The 21,745-nt window shown below is 37.3% G+C and overlaps 1 protein-coding gene across 1 annotated transcript in view; it reads right to left on the bottom strand.

The window, feature by feature from the left end:
- EYA1 (EYA transcriptional coactivator and phosphatase 1) overlaps positions 1-21,745 on the bottom strand; it is a 163,517-nt gene that overhangs the window by 39,094 nt on the left and 102,678 nt on the right. Inside the window, exons 10-13 of the mRNA XM_062633203.1 lie at positions 17,824-17,906; positions 17,226-17,412; positions 6,271-6,413; positions 5,025-5,108 (exon numbers count right to left, since the gene is read on the bottom strand). Of these exons, the coding sequence (XP_062489187.1) occupies positions 5,025-5,108; positions 6,271-6,413; positions 17,226-17,412; positions 17,824-17,906 (497 nt within the window). The remainder of the gene's footprint in view (positions 1-5,024; positions 5,109-6,270; positions 6,414-17,225; positions 17,413-17,823; positions 17,907-21,745) is intronic.

Genomic DNA, 21,745 nt, shown 5'->3' with positions numbered 1-21,745 from the left:
TTTTCCACCTCTCAATAAAATTAATAGGTGTTTCAACATGATCTCTGAACTTTAAAACTTTTTTTTCTGTAACTACTAGCTAAAAACCAAAATGTGTCAGTAGCAAAGAGCTCAAAAAGAATGGTGATTTGGCAACCTGTTTGCTTTCTGGAAATGTAAAAACCCAAATAAAACTAACCAGAAAAAGTATTTTGGAAAGAAGCATTTAGAAACAAAGCTACATAGAACAGACAAAACATCTTTTTTTGAACTCACATACATTTAAAAGCAAATAAGTAATCAAGTATATATATAAAAAAAAAACAACACCAAAAAAAAACCTAAAAAATGGGAAAGAAAAATTGCATCATACTATTTTGATAACCTTTGCCCTCAAAAATAAGCATTCTATTTTAACTGGCAACGCCAAAAAAAGAATAGTTGGCTTCCTGATTCAAATGGAAAGACTTTAAAATATGAATAGAAGTATTCTGTCCCTCTGTTTTAATACTGGTCTATTTGTAGGCCTATGTCTTCCTTTCTTTTACTTTTGCAGGCACGTGAGGTGGAAAGCAGGTGAGATTTGCTCTCCAGCTAGACCTGAGGCTACTTTTCCCTCTGACATTCCTGTTGATCTTTGTTCCCAGTTTCCACCCCACCATCCTTCATAGCTCATCAGTCTTTTTGTTTTAAACCAGACAATGATTCCTCTTGTGCCTGAGCCCTAACAGGAGTCATCCCACAAAAGTCTCTGCTTTAGTTATTAAAAGGAGTTAGATGGACTAAGGGTCTAAGATGCAAATGAAGATCACTAGCTACACCTTGATGATCAACTGCTAATGTAACAGAGCAGAACTAATCCCATTCTGAGTTTCCATCCATAAATAGGAACATCATTTTCAAAAGCAGAATAAATGGGCAGATGGAGCATGATACTGGTTATGACCCAAATGGTTATTTTTAAAGAGATGGCTGTGAATATATATTCTAAGTTTCAATGTACACACAACTTAAATATTTTTATTAAACTTTTAATCACATTTCTGAGTCTGAAAAAATGTTTTTTTGTAAAGCTTTCTGTGAACCATCTCACTCCAAGGTATTTTTTAAATGGCAGACAAAACAGAATGGGTATTTCTCTGAAGTAATGCTAAAATAATGCATTTATTAGGTTAATTTACTTGGGAGAAAAACAAATAAGAAAATCATTGGCACCTACTGAAAATGTCAGATTAAATACCATAGGAGCTAAGAGAAGAAACAGAACAGGTAGCTTTTTAATTCCTTGACTTAATTGACTTGACTGAAATCAATCTTTTTCTATAGAAAGTTCCACATAGCATAGAAACCATGTTAAGCTGCAGCTCTGGATACCCACATGTTTAACAGAGGCAAAAGTCTTATCTGCATTAGTGTTATAAATGCCTGCATAGTCACAAACTTGCAAGTGCCCTAGTAAAAAGCACAAGAGCTTGGGTTTAAGGCACTGCAGCAGATTAAACCCTGATGTCAGACATTACAGTGGGGACTGAAAACTTAAAAAAAAGACAAGGCTAGAATAAGTTTTCTTTAAAAATAATCCCATAGTGAACCTTCTTTTGCAATTTTAAGCCACTAATTGCTAACTAATTATTGTGAGGTGTCACACAATGAGGAGGAAAGCTAACAATCTCTCCTTGTTGATTGGGATTTGCAGGTTCGGTTGGAGTGTCTTTTCAGGTATGGTCAAAATTAGGTACAAATCTCTGAGGGAGGTACAGTTTAGCTAAAGAAAAGAAATACCAATGTCAAACTGCTTAAGCGGGCCTTTGTTTTGAATACTGGTACTGGAGCCAAAACATTGTCTGTATGTCATTTCTAAATTCTACCCACTTGATTTCTTTGTTTTGTGGAGAAACAAGAAGCTGAAAAACAGGAAAGTTCACTTTGGGGTACAAGGCTTATTTTCCACTTAAGCCTACAGGTCACAAATGAAGGGCTAAGTGAAACCAGGCTTTGTTTTTATCAATCTCTAAAATATATTAAACCACATTAAAATAGCTTATAATTTAAAGGGAAATTCCTTTAAAGCCTCTGAATATAAATGCTTTCATGGAGAATGGAAATGTACATAAGGACCACAGTATTCTAGGGCCAATACTGAGACATATTTCCACCTGCTCTAAAAGACTAAAGAAGGGCTCCAACTTTTTCCAAATTCTAAAACTTAATCATTTGATATCTATCTCAAAACATATTTTTTGAGGTCTTAGAAGCCCTAATGCCAATTAAAGTAACAGATAACTTTATATTTGATCAATAGATCTCTCACTGTACATAAACAAATACAAAATCCAAATAGAAATGGAAATTAGTTTTGTTTCTTTATTTTTTTTCTTCTGGAAGGACTTATCATATTCCTATACTAGTTGCATACATTTCATGTTCACAAAAATGAAATCACCTTTAAAAAAATGTAGCAGTTTATACCATGACTGTGCAAAAGGAAAAGCAGACGCATGATTTTGTTCCAACAATGCTGAAGGACAAAAGCAGGGAGAAAGCAGAGCACAATAACAGCAAAAGGAGAGCAGGTGATAAAAAGAGATGAGAAAGTAAGAATATACAGAAAAGGGTGGCCCAAGCAAGAAGTTATGAGGAAAAAGAGAATAAGGAAAAGAAAATCAATCCCTTCAGCAGCAGGACTGCTCATCATTCATAGTCATTCACCATGAAACTCACTCAGGCATTATGAAAAGAGATGAACACCAAGTTGCCAAATCCTCTATTATTTAATGAGGATATTTTTGCTTGTTTGAAGATTCAGCTTTTGTATTTTAATGATTATGTGAGAAGCTTAGATTTAATTTTTTAAAAGGGCATTTCTAGCCCTCATCACAGTGCAGAAATGTATGAGAAGGTGATGTCAGATTGCTCAAAAAGCAGAACACAGGTGAAATGAACAGAAATTCCCCACTATTTTTTTTTTCTACAGATTGGCTTATGATCTGGATTTCTGATTTTAAAGGCCAGAAATCATTAGAAAACACTCTTTTGAAAACTGTGCACCTCCCATTGCTGCAAATAAACCCTACAATTATCATATGACAGATGCAGGTTTTAGCATGTTTGCTTTGAACATTTGACACTGTCTTTCTCTAATGTCTCTGGAAATTGCTAACTGTTGTCTGAAGCTACCAATAAACCAAGAAAAATTGTGATATGAATGAATTTTTAAGAAAATAAAACAAAAATGGCACACTTCCATGACTTTCAGAGCCAAAGACATGCACAATCCTACCCCTCACCAAAAAGATCTAATATTTATCCAGAGAATAAGCAGTAATGCCGTCATTCTTCTCAAGAGCAACGGCTGATTGTCATTTAGCAATGAAGAAGTATCCTGCCGCATGCCATGCAACAAAAGCCAGCTGGGTGAAAGATACATCTCAAGTAAACAGTGTCTGCAGTGATGGAGCTACCATCGAGAGTCACCCACCTCCTGGCAGCATACATATTTATATCTCCCTGCAGCTCAGTACTAGCCACTTGCCTCAGCCTCAAGCATCCAGCAAGAAAGGTTGTTTATGTTCAGGCCTCAATTAATGAAACCATTCTAGGGAACTAGTAACAAATGGGAAAAAAATATGCTCACACAAGTACTTCTACAGCAATGACTAATTAGGTTTTTCCAGCAGGGTTCTGCTGCCCAAAAGCAAGTGGTGAGATTCTGTCGGCACTGAGTTCTTTTTGTCAGCACTGGGATTTGTTCTCCTCATTCTGAACTGAACTGTCATAGATTTGGTCATTTTGGGATGCCATGCAAAAGCAGGTTTTGGCCCAAAAAAAGGAAAATAACTTTCAGTAAATGTTTATAAAGCTGTCCTCTATATTATCCATACAATAATTGTTGGAGCATTTAAAGTTTTAGTGTCTTTTTACAAGGTAAATATAAACTAATAACACCAAGGAAACCAAGGTTGCTGAATTAACTTGCTTTTCTACCACATAATGAAGAAAAGCTAATTATAGTCCTCAAACAGGTAACCTGCTATTACAGCAAACACTTCCGAAAACACACTGCACCTTAACAAGCATGAAAGGTTGCAAGCAGTCCTGCTTTAGACTTTCACAATGCATAAAGCTGTTATGAGGAATTCAGAACCCGACTCAGGCATGGACTGAATCAGTAGCAGCTTTGCTCTTCACTTAACTGGGTGTGGGATGAAATCTTTCAGCGATAAATATAAGTTTTACAAGAAAACAGAGTGATTACATAAAGCCAGACAAAACTCCTGGTTATTCTTTGTATGTAGACTTTAAGTTTACCAAAACCTCACATTCTAGTTATGCCTCACATGAGGTGAACATGAAACGGCATGACAGATTTTAGCACAAGCCGAGACATTAGCTTTCAAAAACAATTCTGGAAAAATAAAGTTTGATCTCACAAGGGCATTCCATTCATAAACTATTCTTATTCACCTAAGTCTGTTTTTCTTCTGAGAGTTACTGAGGAAACCCGCAGCCTGTAGATACATTCATTAGTTCAGTTATGATTTACAGACTGTGCATAATATTTGACTCACAGACAGACTTTCAAAAACATCAGTCAATATGTAGACTTAAAAAAAGTTAAGATAAAAAAATTTAGGCTAATCTGTCTGTGTCCAAAAGTATGCTTCCTCTTGCCTTCTCAATATAGAGCACAGCTCATTGCTGATCGCTCAGAACTAAAATGTTATTTTAGCAATCACTCCTGGAAGCTCTTCACTCTCTGAGGGGAGGTAAACCTTTGCAGATTTTGATGGTATCAACAGGTTTCAGACACTCTGTACCTACAAACCAAACCTCAAGTGGTCAACGTATTTAATTTAATTATTTACTGAATATAAGAGCTAAGTGCAAAGAATGGACACATGAAACAGCTTTACTCCTTGATTTTTTGTCTTGAAACACCAGTACCAGTTTGCCTCTAGAAAATCAACTAATGTTCTGTTTCTTTGTGCATCAACTGTAAACCAACAAATATTATTGAGACATTCCATCATTTTCGTGACACTTACCCTTCCGTATCTGTTAGCATAGGACCCTGTAAGCAAGGAATGGAAAATGATGATTGTCTCATCCAAATCCCAAATGAATACTCTCTGTAAAAAGAGAATCAAATCAATGTGTTCTTTTGTGAAGCCAATACTTGAAATGGAAAGTTAAAATCTGAATCAGTAAGTGCACAAATGAGAAAATTGTATTGAAATGGTTATGTATTAAAACCTTTGTTTCCTCATTTATTTTTTTTTTAGAACTAACAAGTTTTTCCAGAATAAGGTAATACAATCTGTTAGGTTTGTACTACAGCTGCTATTATATCAAATTATTCTTTTTAGAATAGAATTAGAGCTATTTTAAATACACACAGAAAATGAGATTGTACAATGCATTATTTTAATGCCAGATGTGAGATAGAAACAGAAAATAAAAGAGAGGCCTCTGAAAATTAAATCTTTGGAGTCTGAATTCTGTATTTCTGCAAGTCTTATAAAACAAAGTTAATATAACTGCTCTTGGAAATTATCTCTAAAACCAAAATAAATCAAATTGCTGCTAAGCACTTAAATCCCCTTAACCTATCTATGTTCATTTTTAATGGATTTTTAGGCACCTGAAGAATGAAAATTACAGACTTAGATGCTGCATGTGTAAGAATTTATGGCATCAGTAAATAATTGTTTCACTTACAACCAATGGAATATATGTGTTTTAAATTTGTCCTCTGACCACACACAAAATGATATTTTACTAAAAAATAAAGTGTTCAAATAGAAGTACTTTAAGTCCTGGTAAGATTGTATTTCCCCTGATGATAAGTGGGCTAAGATTTTGGAAAGGAAAAGTAATGCAGTGCAGACACTCATAGCTGTGGTGTGTCATTGAAGATGTGCTCTCAACATAAAGCATAGGCCACTGGGAGGAATGTGAACATAGCTTGAGAGAATAAAACCCACTATTGTGCTAGAAGTGTCTCCTGTCGAAACTCAAACCTTCCTTTGACATGGGAAAAGCTTGCCTTTTCATATCTTTTTTGACCAAAAAAGGGAAAGAACCTCCCAGTATTTTTCAGACAAAGTATGTGCTCTTCATGAAGAAGATTCTTTAGAAGAAAAACTCTATCTTCTACAAAAATGCTGTTAGAAAATAAAAGAGAGTTACAATGCTACTTTATTTTTTATGTGTAAATATTACTTCTCTGTGCAAAAAAAAAAAGATAAAAATACAGTCTGTAACAGGTCAAAGACATCTAATATAATGTACCTCTAGATCAGAGTCAGGTGGTGGTGAAGGATTATTGTTTCTTCTGCCACGGCCACGTGATTTCCCATCTGAACTACGACGCAATCTATCCGAATCTGAATCCTTAATGGGCGTTGATGGACTGTGGATTGTACTGTATTCTGCTGTGGCAAAGAAACGACAATTTTAACTTCCAGTTTAAACTTACAAATGTTCAACTTACTTGCTTTTTATGTGACATGTGACACTAAACCCAGGATGTTCACTAAAGCGTCCTAACTAAAATAATTAAATCTACATGATAACCGGAAATACTGATACAGAAATTAATTCAATCAAGATAAATGCAAAACCAGAGCTATAAACTATTTCAGTAAACAAATACACTCTATGTGTATTCCTTCAAATCATAGAGTGTATCACTTCATAGAGAAACTTAAACTCTAAATGAACAATTTTAAGGTATACCAGCTCTTTTTTAAAGCACATTGGTCTAATTCTAAATATTTGAGCATGATTTGAGATAACCACTGTGGTGGCTGGTAAGAAAAAAAAACATCCAGGTGTGAAAAAAAACCCAAACACACAGAAACTGTAAACTTTTCTAAATTGCCTGGTTTCAGGCAGTTTCCTTAGATCTCTGCATTTGAGCCAGATTAATAGAAGTTCTAAATATGGCATAAAATAGAGTCCTTATTTTCCCAGGGTAAATTCAATTAATAAGTTTTAAATATGCATTAACTATGAAGAATAAATTTATAGTATTCTTCAAAGACCTACTCAACACTGAATTCTTCCAATGTGTAACTTCCAGACAAGATACAATTTTTCCCAAAAACAGGATAGTTGGAAGATGTTTTGCTATTCTTAACACTCATAGGCCTAGTAACAGTTAAGTGCTTGAACATTAACGAAGCAGACACTGAGCAGAGACTATACTTCCTAAGTCATTTAACTAGAAGTACCATACTCCTCAGAAATGCAACACATTTTAAAATCTCTTTTCAAGACTTTCTTTCACAATCTGAAGTTCATGGAGAAAAGACTTTTATTTTGATGGTTACTGATGATTTTTTCTTACAAAAAAAAAAACCCAACCAACCCTTATTTTTGTGAAGGCAGCTGAAATTTTCAGGATAAAATATATTTATCAATTTCACTTCTCAGTTAACATTCAAATCATAGTATTCTAACTGGGCCTTAGCTTTCCTAACCTGGTCCCTAGCTTCACGGACAACATCCCTGTATTCTTCCCAGGCCGCCTGTCCTTGATTCTACCAAAATTAACTGCTGTTAGAGTTCATTAGATGTGGATATTTGTTATCAATATTAATTTTCTTTTTAATCAGCCTAGACTGTGGCATTCCAGTTTGAACAGACAGGTATACTTCTCACACAAGTGATTCTTTCTCCTAAAAATAACATCCTGTAGAGGTCAAAGGTTAGATTAAGAAGGAGACTCTGGACATCTGTGTAACACCATATATGCACAATTGCTCAAAATAATAAGGTTGCTTGTGCTGAATGAAAGAAAAATGCCTTCAAATTCTCATGTTCAGCATTTAAATCTACACTTCATGGAAATCAGTATATATCTTTCACATTGTACTTTTACCTAAGTATCTCAGGCTACATTAAGCAAAGCAGAATAACAAGTTAAGATGTAACTCAAGGTAAAATAAAGAATCTTCAAAAGAGACTCAACCGATACATAAAAGAGTGATTCTGTGTATGTGTCTAACAACAAAAACCACTCAGCCACATCACCCTACATAACTAAAGAGAGAGTTTTAAATGTTGAAGTTCATGTATGTTCCAATATGTATTTTTCCTATGAAAATGTATTCTTCAGAATATGTATCTAAACTATTTAAACTTTGAATGCAGATTGCTCTTTCACCTACTGTACTTAAACACAGATAAGAAATCATAACTCAACTAGTACTAATTTCCTAATCTTTTAAACTTAATGAGTTTATCTGCTATACATTATTTAATTATTAAAGTCCTTAAAAAAAAAATCAAACAAAAAAAAAACTATAAAAAAGGAACATGAAAAGAAAGCAAAACACACAAAAGCATTGAAATATATTGTAACTTGGAAAATAAACAGACCAGAATTTCTTCAACTGGCATATTGCCCAATGATGTTCCAAATATGTGCTCTAAAATTCAGATGTAATGAAAAATTGCATTTCCTATCGACTAGTTTAAATTAGGGTTGCTCTTGATGCCTGACAAGATTTTATGAGTTTGGTTTTACATACCATTTTTTTAAATTCTTCTCACAGAAATGATATGCCTAAAAAGTTTAAGCACTAATTTGAGACAGTAATAATAATGCTGAGTGAAATAGGGAACAGAGAGCATGGAAAAAGTATAAAGAAAACTTCATGATGAATAAAACCAGGTAAACGTAAAAGAGTGAGCACACAGAGCAGAGCACGGTGAGAGCAGGGAAGAAAGTCTGTAAGAGCCATCCAGCTTCCATTTTTTGGAAGCACCTTCATTTAAGCATCCTGCATTCAAAATTTCAAACAGAGGGCCACAAGTTTGAGTGGAGGCTCATTTCTCTCTCTCCTTCAAGTGTGCAAACCATCTACTTGGACAGGCCAGACCCTCACCTGACAGAAAGACCCCCAACCCTACTTTGGGACCCCAAGGTTGGCTGTGCAACACCTTAGCCCACCCTTTTTTGGGACCACTGTACCTGCATCATTTCCAGATTTGTCTGTAGTGCTTTTCAGGAAATCCACTCAGCTGTTTTAACAGCCATGCCACTAGAAACAGAACCCACAACTTCAGCCTTCATTACAGCAATATAACTTAAATCTGTGAAAGCGAAGGACAAAAATATTCCCTTCATTGTATCTGCATGCATTCGAAGACTGTTCTTAGATACTCTTTGTTGCTAGGTTAACCCTCCCTGTTGATCTTGCTTTCTAGGTTATGATTAATGCTCTCTGTAGTCTCTCCTAACTGTACACAGTAATACACAGCAAAGCTGAGCAAAGCTTTATTTCCCACGTCCCACAGCCTACTCTCCCTGTCTACCAGTTGGCAGAAGACAATCTCCATTTTCACAATACTTCCAGTAAATGCTAGTTTCAGGATTCCTAGGCCATCTTCAGAGGAGGAAACAACACCTACGTGGTAATTTCTCAAAGACCTGGCCAAATATTGCACATGGATACACAACATTGCTAATACCTGGAGCTTCTGAGCCTACCTGGAGCTTCTGAGCCTCCTCAGGAGAGCAGTCAGTTATGAACAGTGTGACAGATGGCAACAACCAATGGGGAAAAACATGACATCGTGTGCAAGAAACTCACTCCATGTATGTAAAAGGAAACCATAGCATGTACTCTTTGGATTAAGGCTCTGTGTGCACAGCTGGGTTACCAGCTCCCTGCCCAATGGTCGCTCTCAGGTCCTCATAAGGAAACCTAACTAAAGAATCCAGTATCCAGCTGAGCCCTGCGCCTCGACAAGCCCAAGCCCTGACAAATTCTGAAGCAAGATAAACAACAGCGGCTGAGGGTACTCAGTGTGCCACTAATATCTGTAGTACTCAGAGCAGTTCGCAGGGAAAGGTAAAGCCTGGAAGGAGCTGCCAACATTCCCCATCCCACATTTGTGCAGTTCATCATTCCTGCCTAAATCTATACCTCACACCTGCTCCTATTCAGATCACATCTCCATTTTTTGAGTTCTCATCCTGTCTCCAAAGAACTCACAGCCCCTCTCAGCATGGTGTCATCTACATATTTAATAGGCAAACACATTCTGTTCCGTCATCTAAATGATTAATGAAAATGCAGTCTGGTGCTAGGCCCAAGGCAGACACTGAGGAATGTTTCTGTAGCCATCTTTCTATTTTAACAGTGAGCTCTCACTAACTTCTCTCTGGACATGGTTTCCTAAACAGTTTTATATCATTCTGCTGTAGTTTCTGCTAGGCTGCTTTAGCCTAGTTTGTTTATCAGCTGTTAAGTGAAAAGGTTTAACTGTCAGGGCAGCAAAAGCCTTGCTGAAGTCAAGCTATATATCCACAAAACATGTTATTGCTATACCCATTATTCTACATTCATTGATACGAGGAGGTCAATTTGTTCAACCTCAGCTGGCTTCATGGTATCAGATATATTGTAGTATTAGGCAAGGGAAATTATTGTTTCTAAATCACTGAATTTATTTTTATCCTGCTCTTGAGCATCACAAACACAAGGAAGCACAGGAGAAAACCCAGCCCTCCACAAAACTGTAAGTGGAAAAGGGGGTGAGGATGAGCTCTCCACTGCTTGTCCCAGTATTACAGCAAGATCACCAAAGGAAATCCAGCAGCAGCCAGATTAAACATACGAAGGAAGAGTTCAGATAAAACCTAGAAGAATCGTGGCACATTTTGCCAGAAAATGCCAGGCTTTCAAAGGATTACAAAGGTTCAAGAGGATTCTGAAGACACTGCTGGAAGATGATACGGGGAAAGCATTAGGAGTGCTACAGCCCTGCCACATTGTCAAGTTGGTTCTGTGGGACCAAGCAAGTGGTGGCAATGACCCCAGACTTCCCTGCCTGTTTCTGGGAGGTCATTTCAGGGCATGTCCCACCTGATCTAGTCTCTTATCTTCCCTAATGGGGCCTGGAACAATTAGGAGCTATCTTGGAGGACAGTTTTGACTGGAAGGACTCCAGCCAGGTGCTCTTGGACCACTCTGCTGAGCCAAAGCTTTTCATCAAGACTCCTGCTCCAAATTAAAATGCTAATGCAACATACAAACACACAAACAACATCAGCTTTGGAAATCACCTGAGATGAAAATATCTGGAAACTGGAAAAGTGCTTAGGGCAAGTCTTATCCAAACTTAGCCTGCTCCTGAGGTGTCTGCTGAGAGCCACTGTGGAGGCAGGATATGGGGCCAGTTGATCCATCAGTCAGGACCACTACAGCCATTTCTGTGTGTTGCATATGCCTTCACAAAATTACATTAATGTAACAACAGTTCTTTTTCGACATTCATTAAAAAACACTGCTTATTTCTGCTTCACACACTCTGAGCAAGTTCTTCAAACCTTGACCAAGCACAACAGACCCAATCATCAGAAAAATATTTTGAATTCAGATTCTATAATTTTATGCCTCCTTCATCAGTTGTGACTGGTACCTCCTGCTCCTGACCCCTGGTAGTATCCCTGTAGTGTATGGTAACACTAAGACAGATAAAAACTACACAAAACTGCAAGGAATAAAATATGTTTACTTTCTGGTTTACCTAAAATACATGAACCATACTGTAGCAGACCTTCCCCCTGTGCTTCAAGGCACTGTATTATTGGAACTTGACATAATATTTTGTAAGCATATGCTTCCCTGTTACATTATTATGGGCAGTTTCAATGCTTTTGTCACAGTAGACAATTTTTTGTCATCTCATAAAAAAAAATACTTTGATTACTTATGAATAGACAACAAAGCTACATATATGCTGTTTGCAACACTATATTCTGTAATTCCTTTTCATTTGTTATGGAATTCCCCCCTAAGTAATTACTGAATTTTCTTACTATAGATTTCAATGTACTATACAGCAGCAGTATCAAATGACAAATCTGGGGAAAACTAGCTAACCCAGAAATCCCCAGATCATTTCTGTTTCCAGGTAAAACCAACTGGTGAGTGGTGGGTAGAGCTCTTGCTGTTGACAAAGGCATTGCAAATTTCAACAGACTTTTTCCATACTACGTTGAAGGAGTATGCAAAAAAGAGTAAATACACATTAGCAAAGTAATCATATCTCATGTCACAATGTAAATCACATAGATGAGATGGGCTGAGGACAACCAGTATAGTCAAATGTCTGTCCAAGTAGGTATGTAGAAATATTTTCCATTTAGATTGTGCCAAGAGCAAAGGTTTCCCCTCAAATCTTATACTTAAGTTTGAATAAAGACCTTAGATCCTCAGGCCAGTGTTATTTCAACTCCTGTATACCAAAATAAAAAGATTCAAGTAGTTTGAATATGTCAGTCTCATGCTATGATTTTCTTACTTTTGCATAAAGTTTACTTTTGCATAAATAAAGCTAAACACAAAATTCCATGAGCACTATGCAAACTTACCCTTTTAGTGTTTACATAAAACTGGCCCATGATTAAACAATGCAGCAGAATAACTTAGGTATTTGAAGATTTATTTTTTCTTTACATTCCCCTAAAAATAGTATGACTACACCATTAGTAGTAAGTAAAAGTGCTAAATAAATATTTCAAGAAGTACAACAATGCCTGATGACAGGATCATAGATGGATGTATTTAGTGCTGTTTTGACAAAATGTCAAAATCTTCACAGGAAAAACGAATCCAGTGTTTGTCTTTACATGACCATAACCATATTATTATAAGCAGAAACCCTCAACAGTCTGTTAAAAATATTGGTAAAAATACCTATTTATTTCAAGGCTTAGGTGACTTTTTGATTCAGGACTGTATACTCAAAATAATGACAAAATGTCATACTAGCAGTATATCTTACATATAATAGTATACCTTAACTATGTATGGCAACAACTATATTAATAAGCCCTGCAGTGGCTGTTTTTTTTTCTCCAGCTTTCAGAGTTATGTCTAATTTACTGTTATGAAATATGATAAGGAGTAACTGTAAAAATGGCTTTGCCTTTTGCAATACTACATGTGATATAGTGTTCAAGGAAGAAGAAGTTTAGTCTTTAAGAGCAAAATGGTGACCCATGGCTGAGAACAATTTTTTTTGGCTAGCACGGTCCTTGTGGGGTTTTTAATCTGCATTGTGAAGTATATGAGTAATACAAAAAAATCTCTTCCAGTAATATTTTAAACATACTTATTGCAGAAACCAAGAAAACTGAAAGAGATCAAATCTCAAGAACAATGCAGGTCTCTCTTGTGAGAAACACTGCTTAATAAATTATAAATACAGCATCTTATAAAATAGAAGGATAAATTCAACTCTGCTGACTGAATTTCTAAACAAAAGTCTGCACAAATCAAGACTTTTTTCCAGCTGTGATGATAGAATTGACATACTGCAAGAGAAAATTAATAAAGCTTTAGAAAAAGTAGTCCTTTTCTACATTAACTCTAAGAAATATATTATGAATGTTCCTCTAATTATTTTAGAATGTCAGGGTAGGCATAATGGACTGGGGCAAAACTCCTTCTGTCCAGGATAAATTTCAGTACCGGCCAACAGCAGGTGAACAGTTGAGAGAGCGTAAAAAGGACACCTACGCACAGTGCTAAGTCATCCACTGTCTCCAGTGATTTTTTAATGTCAAGAATTTCTGATGTTGATGTCTGTGTAAATCCAATCTTTGAGATTGTCTAGGCAGTGCTTGAACTGGCATAAACTTTTTGCATCCACAACACCCTGCAGGAAGGAGCTGCACAGCTTACCTAGAGGCAACATAGAGAAATATTTCCTTTTGTTCACTCTGAACCTGCTTCAATGAATTGGAATGTTGGAAGTGAGAATGAATTTTTGCTCACTAGTCTACTTTTTTTATTTTTTTTATAATTTTAATTATTATTTCTTCTCTTACATAATACAGCTCACAAAAATCGCCAACTTGCTGTTCATACCTGGAATATCTACTCATGTATGAACTGAAAGCTCATCCCAGAAGGAACCTACTATTCTGTTGTTATTTTGATGAAAAACACTGTTTTCTGTAAAGTGTCAGAATCCTACAAATGGGAAAAAAAAACAAAACCAAACTTCAAAAATTCTTACTTTTGAATTGAAAAAAAATTTCCAATTAAATCTGAAGCAAAGCACATTAAAAAATTAAAATATCATACTGACTTTTTTGTTTGTTTGTTTAATAATTTTCTCATTATGTCACTAGGAAAAGTACAGCCTTCTATTAACGACAAAATAACATTAATTTGCATGTCTGTTTTATGGAAACTGGGACTATCAGCCGCTGCTCAATCAAAAGGTTTTGTCAGACTGTTGTAAGAAATTTTTCAGATCCCTGAAGGGAAGAGAAAGAAGAAACACTGAGCATGGAAATTCTTAGCTTCTTCTGCAAGAATCCCTGGATGTCCTGGATTGCATGAAAAAAAACTTGCCTATGTAACTAGGAACTCTGGGAAACTATAAGAGGGTTATTTTATATTTAGACAAGAATTAAGCATTTTTAAAGTGGAATTATTTGAGCTTTTTAAGTCTGCAAAACTCTACTAAAAATGTTACAGGAGCACCTAATTACTTTCTTTCTTTTCACACGTTTCTTACCAGACTCTTCTGCTTCACTCACTGGCCCAAATTCTTAGGAACCACCTATATCTTTCAAATTATTCTGGTGCCTTTATAAAGTCTGAAGGTTCTTCTGTGCTTGTCCTGGCATAGTTCAGAACCACATGGATTACAAGAGGTTTTTAAATATAGAAGATATGCAGGGATATGAACATCCAAGTAAGAACAGCTGCAATCCAGCAGCTGGAGTCCATCCTGCTAAAGGGGTAAAGTAGCCTAATACAATGGCTCTGCACTGCTCCAGACCATCCCTCATATGCAAAGTTCCTGTTGTGGTAGAGAATCAGCAACCTAATTTGCCCAGATGTGGCAAAACACCCTACAGAAATTTGACTACTTGTAATTAAAATTTGGTTAATTTGCACCTTTGTTCCATGTTTTTGACACAACTATGAATTTCCTTCTCTCTAATATGCCTTTCATTTGTCCCCACTCCATCAGAATTCCCTTCTTCCATGCTGATCCCTCTTTGCTTTGACCCCAAACTTGCTTTGTCTTCCAAGCATACTGTGTATGAGCTCAACTGAGGCTCTGCAATACCCCTCAGAAAGAAGAAAGTAAAAAAAATTTACACTGTCCAAGGAGAAATGTCAAGCAGGATTAAGGCTGTAGTTAAACTGAACACTAAACAGAGGTACTCATCCTTCTCCACTCAATATAGGAGGAGTCTAAATGGGCTTGATCCTAACTTGAATGCATAAAGACAAATGCATAAAGATAAATGGAGAAATCTAGGTCTAGCTCTATACCTTCTGCCAACTGCGACCTTGCTGGTGAAGGGGAACAGAAAGATGGCTTCCTTCTAATAAAGACTCGCCCACAGTAGGTACTTTCCCAAAAGTGTCCCTGCCTGCAGTACAAGCAGCCAGCCCAAGATAACCCCATAGCCACACTGAATTCTTATTTGCAAACCATTTGAATTAACTTTTTCAGAACTGTTAAATCAGTAACATAAATCTCTCACGGAAAGAGCCAACTGTCCCAGCAATGCCAGAGGAGGACATCTGGAAGGAACGGCTAAGAAAGAGAACCATGGATGTGTAGCTTTCAATACATGAAAGCATAAACTAGAAGAGGGCTTAGTGCAAGACAAATTCTAAGGTGCCTACCTGACTCTTTCAAATGTTTAGACAAAACTTTGTTAGTAAGAGTGTGGAAGATTTGAAGGGGAAAAAAAAAAAAAAAAGAGTTCTTTAAAAGGAACTGATAGAAACGTTTTGTCCAGGCTTATAGAGTGCAGAAATCTAAACAGGAAAGCAGCCTTTAAGCCACTCAGTTTAAGCTTGGGAAAAATATACCTTCTCTTCTTTGTATGTGTGTTTACTATTGCTTTTAGCAAGTATCAACTACTTTTAAAAAATATACGCAGAGATTTTGCAAAAGATCAAGACCCAGACGATACAACGATGCAACTTCAGTATCTTCCTAAAAGCTAAAACTTGATCGCGTTTGGTTTTGGGGGTAAGAGGAACTTAGTGTTTCCAACTTAAAACAAAAAGCAAACAAACCCACAAGAAAACAAACAAAAGAAGAATTAACAACAAAGTAAAAAGCAGAGTAATTATGTAGACTCCAATATGCATCCATATATTCTAAAAGCGGCACACCAATATTCATTTATATATTTAGAAAGATTCATTTCTCAAATACATTGCACACACGTGATCTTCTCCATATAAACACACACACCAACTGTATTTTTTTCCCTACTTACTTTCAGCAAATGTATCAAAAGAGACAACACTGCATACATTTTCTTTAGGTATAAACATGCAGAAAACCAAGAATCCTAGCAAATTTAAACTCACATTGTACATGCAAGACTGATCCCATCAAGTACATTAAGAAAACTGAAAACAACCTTCCCCAACAAAACTTCGAAACAAAACCTCCTGATAACATTGCCAAATCATAGCTGTTTTTCACTGCATTACTGAAAAACATATCTGCAACATTGGATTTTCTCTCTGACAGATTTCAAACTTCTGCCATCTAGTAACTACTGACATGCTTGAACTGCTAAAAAATGTTTTTTTTTTAATAATGGGAAAAGTATTTTTCACCCCTCATTTCCAAAACCAGCTGGAGCAGTTTGGTATAAATGTTCAAAAAATATATCAACTTGTAAAGGACTGCCAAATTCCAGCAAGAAAGGTAAAATGACTGGGAAAAAGGACAAGCCACTGAAAATCTTTCCTCAAAATGGAAACACTTGTGCCATTTCAACTCCCTATTACAAGGATTATTATGTTCCCTGAAAGTGAAAAGCACAAAAGTTCTCTTTCAAGTGGACAGTTGGGCTCTGGTCTGAAGGCTGCCTGATTTCAGTCTTACTTAGGGAGTTTATCTTAATGACAGAGCTTAAAAGCACCAGGTTTCAGTTTAGTGTAAAGACTTTCCCATATCTTGCAATTTTTAACACAAGCATTTTACAAAAAAATACAAACAATTTGTATTTCACACAAACTTTAAAACTGGTACTGATCCTGGTTTTTCTTTAGTCTATTTTCTGTTAGAATCTGTGCAAGATGTGCCACAGGCTCAGGATTAAGAAATAATAATTTAAAAAAAAAAAAAAACAACAATGACTACACCAAAAAAAAATAAATCCAATTCAATCCCCTTTTAACTTACAAAAATGTCCCTCATAGGGACCATAAAATCTATGTAATTACCTGCTGCAGGATCTGTAACCGCTTGACTGGTGATGCCAGATGGTGGTTCTTGAAGCTGGTATGTTGCATTTGTGGAGGGTGTCGTTGGGCTGGTGTTGCTGTTTGTCATGTAATGTGAAGGATATGGTGAGCTATTATAATACTGTGCATATTGGCCCTGGCCAAAACTGGGATAAGAGGGATATTCCTGCAAGAATGAAAAAAAAAAAAAGCAACTGAATAGTCCATCAAAGGTTTGCTACTTTTTAGTACAAATTCCAAAATATAACTACAAACACATGTCAGACTTTCAGCACGTATGCTTCCTGGACTAGATGCTGTAGGTCCTAAAATTGTGAGGCATAAAAATGAAATCTAAATTACATGTAATCTTCTCATGCAAATAGTTTATTAGATACATTGCAGAAGGTACGTAAGTAAGAACATCAACCCCAGACAATTAGTTCTTCTACTGGAAGATGACAAATTGAAGGAAAACATTTATAAACATTAGTTTAACTTGGAAGGATGTTAATTTCTTTTAAAAAGCTATTTAAGGGCTTAATTTTTTCAGTGTTTGAGAATTTTAAGTTTCCTCAACTCATATTTACAAATTTACCTGCTGTGAACTATTAAATCCAGTAGAATTTGTGAGTGAATTATTTCCTGCATATATTCCTGATGATGTTGTAAAACTGCTGCCTGAAATGAAATGAAAAATTATGTGAATTACTAAAACACAGTATCAGAAAATAACTTCCATCATGTGATTATATCATAAGGATATGGCATATTTATAATTTTTCCCATATGTTGAACGATTTGGTTGTCAACATCTCTGTAACATGTTAATATAGGGAAAGTGGTAATTCATCGCTGCTATACCCTGTGCTTCATTATTGCAATAAAAAGAGAAACTTGAAATTTAGACAGGAATTTGCAGCTAACTCAGATCTGATTATTAGGCTATCCCAACCCTCAAAATAATACCTATCACTGGAAGTAATGAGGGTTTCTTTACTTTCTGCTTCTGTTGAACAGTAACTGCGAGCCTTTGTCTTGAGAATGCCATCTCCCCTCACTGAAGCCCACTGGATCCATTTCTCCTACCACCTTTGAGAATTGGGTCCTCTCCTCTCCCCAGGCCTGCTCCTCACAGGAACGGCAAAAGCTACAGCTTCCTACTCCAAAGCTCAGCAAGACTGCCAAGCCATTAGGATTCACTAATCGATCATAGACAACCTTGGGCTGAAAACCTTTTTCTTTTTTGATAGAGTCTACCAGGCATGACACAAGGGAAAGAAGTACCTCTCTGAGAAGGGAGACCCAAGACAGATTGAATTTAGCCCAGGGACTGAATTACCACCTTCACCTCCCTCCCCCCTCCCTTCATGAGCCACCAAAAATAGACAGATGGGGCTCTTGTTTAATACCTAACCTGAGAAGCTCTTCCACTAAAAGGGCAGCAACCCCCTTTCAGCTGTTTTTCCCTTGCTGGTTATAACCCAGGAGTCACACAGCCACCAGCTGAGACATATGGATGCACAGGGTGAAGCTACATAAGCCACCAGAAAGTCTGTAATAAGGCAACCTATTGAACTCGTCCAGCGGGAGAGCACCAGCGCGCAGGTTGTTTACAGCCTCCCTCACCACCGAAACCTGCCTCCGTGCAAAGATAGACCTTGGGAGCAAAAACTTGCAGGTGAGCAGAGGAGGCAAGAAGGGATGGAAATCATCAGGGAGCTAGGTGCAGATGCACTGATCCTCTGATATCCCCAACATGACCCAATTAACAACCAAATCCTATGCAGTGCCTACTCATAGGAAAAGGTGACTTTTCCTGCAGCTCCAAACAGTGAGGAATGCAGGCAGGGCTGCATGCTTAGTACAACCCCTCAAGGGCATTTGTGAGCTATTTACATTTTTAAACAAAAAACCCCAAACCAATAGTTATCCTAGCCATAAGAAGTCAGAAGGAAAAATATTTAAATGATTTGATTGCAAAAGATACCAAAACCACATAGAAGTTAAGCCTAAAAGTAGGAGATTTGAAGTCCAACAGCAGTGGGAGCAAAAGATGAAGCTTAAACTTAACGTGTGATAATGACTGTAAACATTTCCCTTGTATTTGCTATTAGTGCAAAAGCTCTGTGATTGTTGATAGATGCCACTAATCCTGTGAACTAAAATAAGATTACTTCAGCAGAAGAGCTGACATCCAAGTTTAGCAGATAGCACAGATAAACAGTACTAATGAGAAAAACATGTTAAGTTTAATTTAAAATTGGAAAACAGATGTTATTTTTTATTATAACAAACCCCAGAGCCAAAATACAGCTGAAAAATATTTTAAATTGCAAAACTTTGAAATACTATTTTATTTCTAATAGTGCTTTGGCTGGAAGAATGTAAGTCACTGTGTCTATTTCTATAGTTATTTCTGACTGACGCACTAATGCATTCAAAGACAGGTTTTATAGGTGCACGGTTTGAGCCATTCTAAAAAGATATAACAGGCCTCTTGTAAGAAGAAATAAAAAAAATAACAAAAAAAAAAACCAACTTTTTTTGAGGAATACATTATCTTCCCACAGAAAGTTTGGCAAATAATTTGCAAGAGCAAATGAAAAAAGTAATTACATGCTAGCCAGCATCTCTCCCTCTCAGACAAAGACACACACATACTAACATGCAGATCTCTCTCTTTCATCTCATGGTCAGCACTGGCTCCTATGGAGGAGGGGTAGGGGTCTCCTAGACCGTAACAAACATGAAGCAGCTCTGTGGGCCACCCAGAACTACTGGCCTAAAGCTGTTTTTAAAATACTCCAATTTTGCCATTTGTTTTTTAAATACTCAGCCGCAGAGCAGCATAGGGCTGCTGTCCTGCTTTAGCTGAGCAAACACAAAAATAAGAACCTCTACAAAACGCACAAGATTTATTGCCCTAAGTTGGCCAGCTACGTAGCTTTAAAATGTGATAAAAGCTGTAAATTGCAGGTCAAAGGTCTATTTTGCAAAGAGTGCAGACTCACATTAAAGCTGGGAATCCCAGTCAGTGTTGGAAGATGGCTGGACCCTGCTGGGATCAGGGCGCAGGGCTTGCCCCCTTGCTGCTGTGAGGAGCGGGATGCGGTCCTCCCCTGGGTATTTGCCACAAGAGTCCATTTGCTTTTCTAGCTCAGACTCCTTGCCATGGGCTATGTCTATCATCAGGGTACAATGTATGTGGCAGAAGTTTAGTGCAGCTCTCTTGGGAAAGCCTAAGACGGCCAGATGGGCTATTTAAGCTCAAGGTTTCTTCCGTTTACTTACAGTGTTTAAAAATCCTTGGCAAACTCCCCCTTGTTGTCCTAGTAACTGCTTAGGCATCCAGCACAATATTTTTATACTGCATAATAATAACTAAATACCTTAACATTTACTTTTTAATGGTAGAATTCCCAAACCAATTGGTTAGTATATTCTCAAACACCAGAGTCGTGGTAACTAAAACAATGCTGGTGCTCATCACAGGTCTAGTACCTTTCCAGTGGTGGGTGCAGGGTAAAAGCCACACTTCTATCACAATCAAAGGATACCCAAGAAGAGAGTTGCAAATGGAGATCATCTATTGGCATTTCCCCAAGGCCTTCTCCACTTCATTTATCCTCCCTGAGCAACCCTTACATCTCTGCCAATATAGGAACAACGGCCCATTCCCACAGCCGTTAGTCATGTAAGTGGTCTTTTAACATCTATGAGGCAACTTATATGAAAAACATCTTAAGGAACATATTAAAGTAAGGGGGGAGGGAATGGGAAGATGGGGTGGCAGAACTACCTAGGTCCTCTTCCCACCCTCTCCTCTCCACACCCCCTGTTATAGGAATTATAAATTTGGAACAAACAAAAATCCAATTACCAGAATAACCTTAGCAAGGAGTCACAGGCAGCAATTTTCCTCATCATTTTCAGAAGTTGGCAGTCTCTCCCTCCACTATTGTTTTGTGACTAATCACACTGTAATTTTAGCAGGGTCAGAAAAAGCGCTGGTTTAATTGGCTGCACACGCACTGCAAGGCGGTGCCTTTACGTTGCAGGGAGACATTCACCCCAGGGAGAGCAACCTGAAGGACTCCTAGGCTTTGGAGCACAAGGTAACCCCACTCAGGAAGCACAGCCATGGCAACTGCAAGGCTGCTAGGAAATCCCCTCTACTGCAAGCAGGAATGCCAGCAGGGCCCCAAGCACACTGTCATGTAACGCTTGGTTGTGAAGGAGGTTGTGGGATCCATTATCCTCATTTAGCAGCTCAGCAGCCGCACGCGGGAAATGAAGAACGGCTATTGCAGGCTGTGACAAGGCTGAGGCTGCATCCTGCCCATCTAGTGCTGGAGGGGAAAGGGAGAATAAACTCATTTCCCTCTGGAGGTTTCTGCACAAACAACTGAACAGCGAACGGCAGCAGCACTACCCCCGTCTTCTGTCAAGAGAATCAATTTCATCCTTAAATAATAGTTGAAACTATGAATAGGTTCTCCTTCCAAAATTGAATGAGG

This window comes from Pezoporus occidentalis, unplaced genomic scaffold (genome assembly GCF_034315485.1).
Source record: "Pezoporus occidentalis ecotype Australia unplaced genomic scaffold, CSIRO_AGI_Poc_V1 ctg4, whole genome shotgun sequence".
Classification (NCBI taxonomy): Eukaryota; Metazoa; Chordata; class Aves; order Psittaciformes; family Psittacidae; genus Pezoporus; species Pezoporus occidentalis.
Note: the sequence above shows the minus strand (reverse complement) of the source record. Positions and strands in the feature narration are given on the sequence as shown.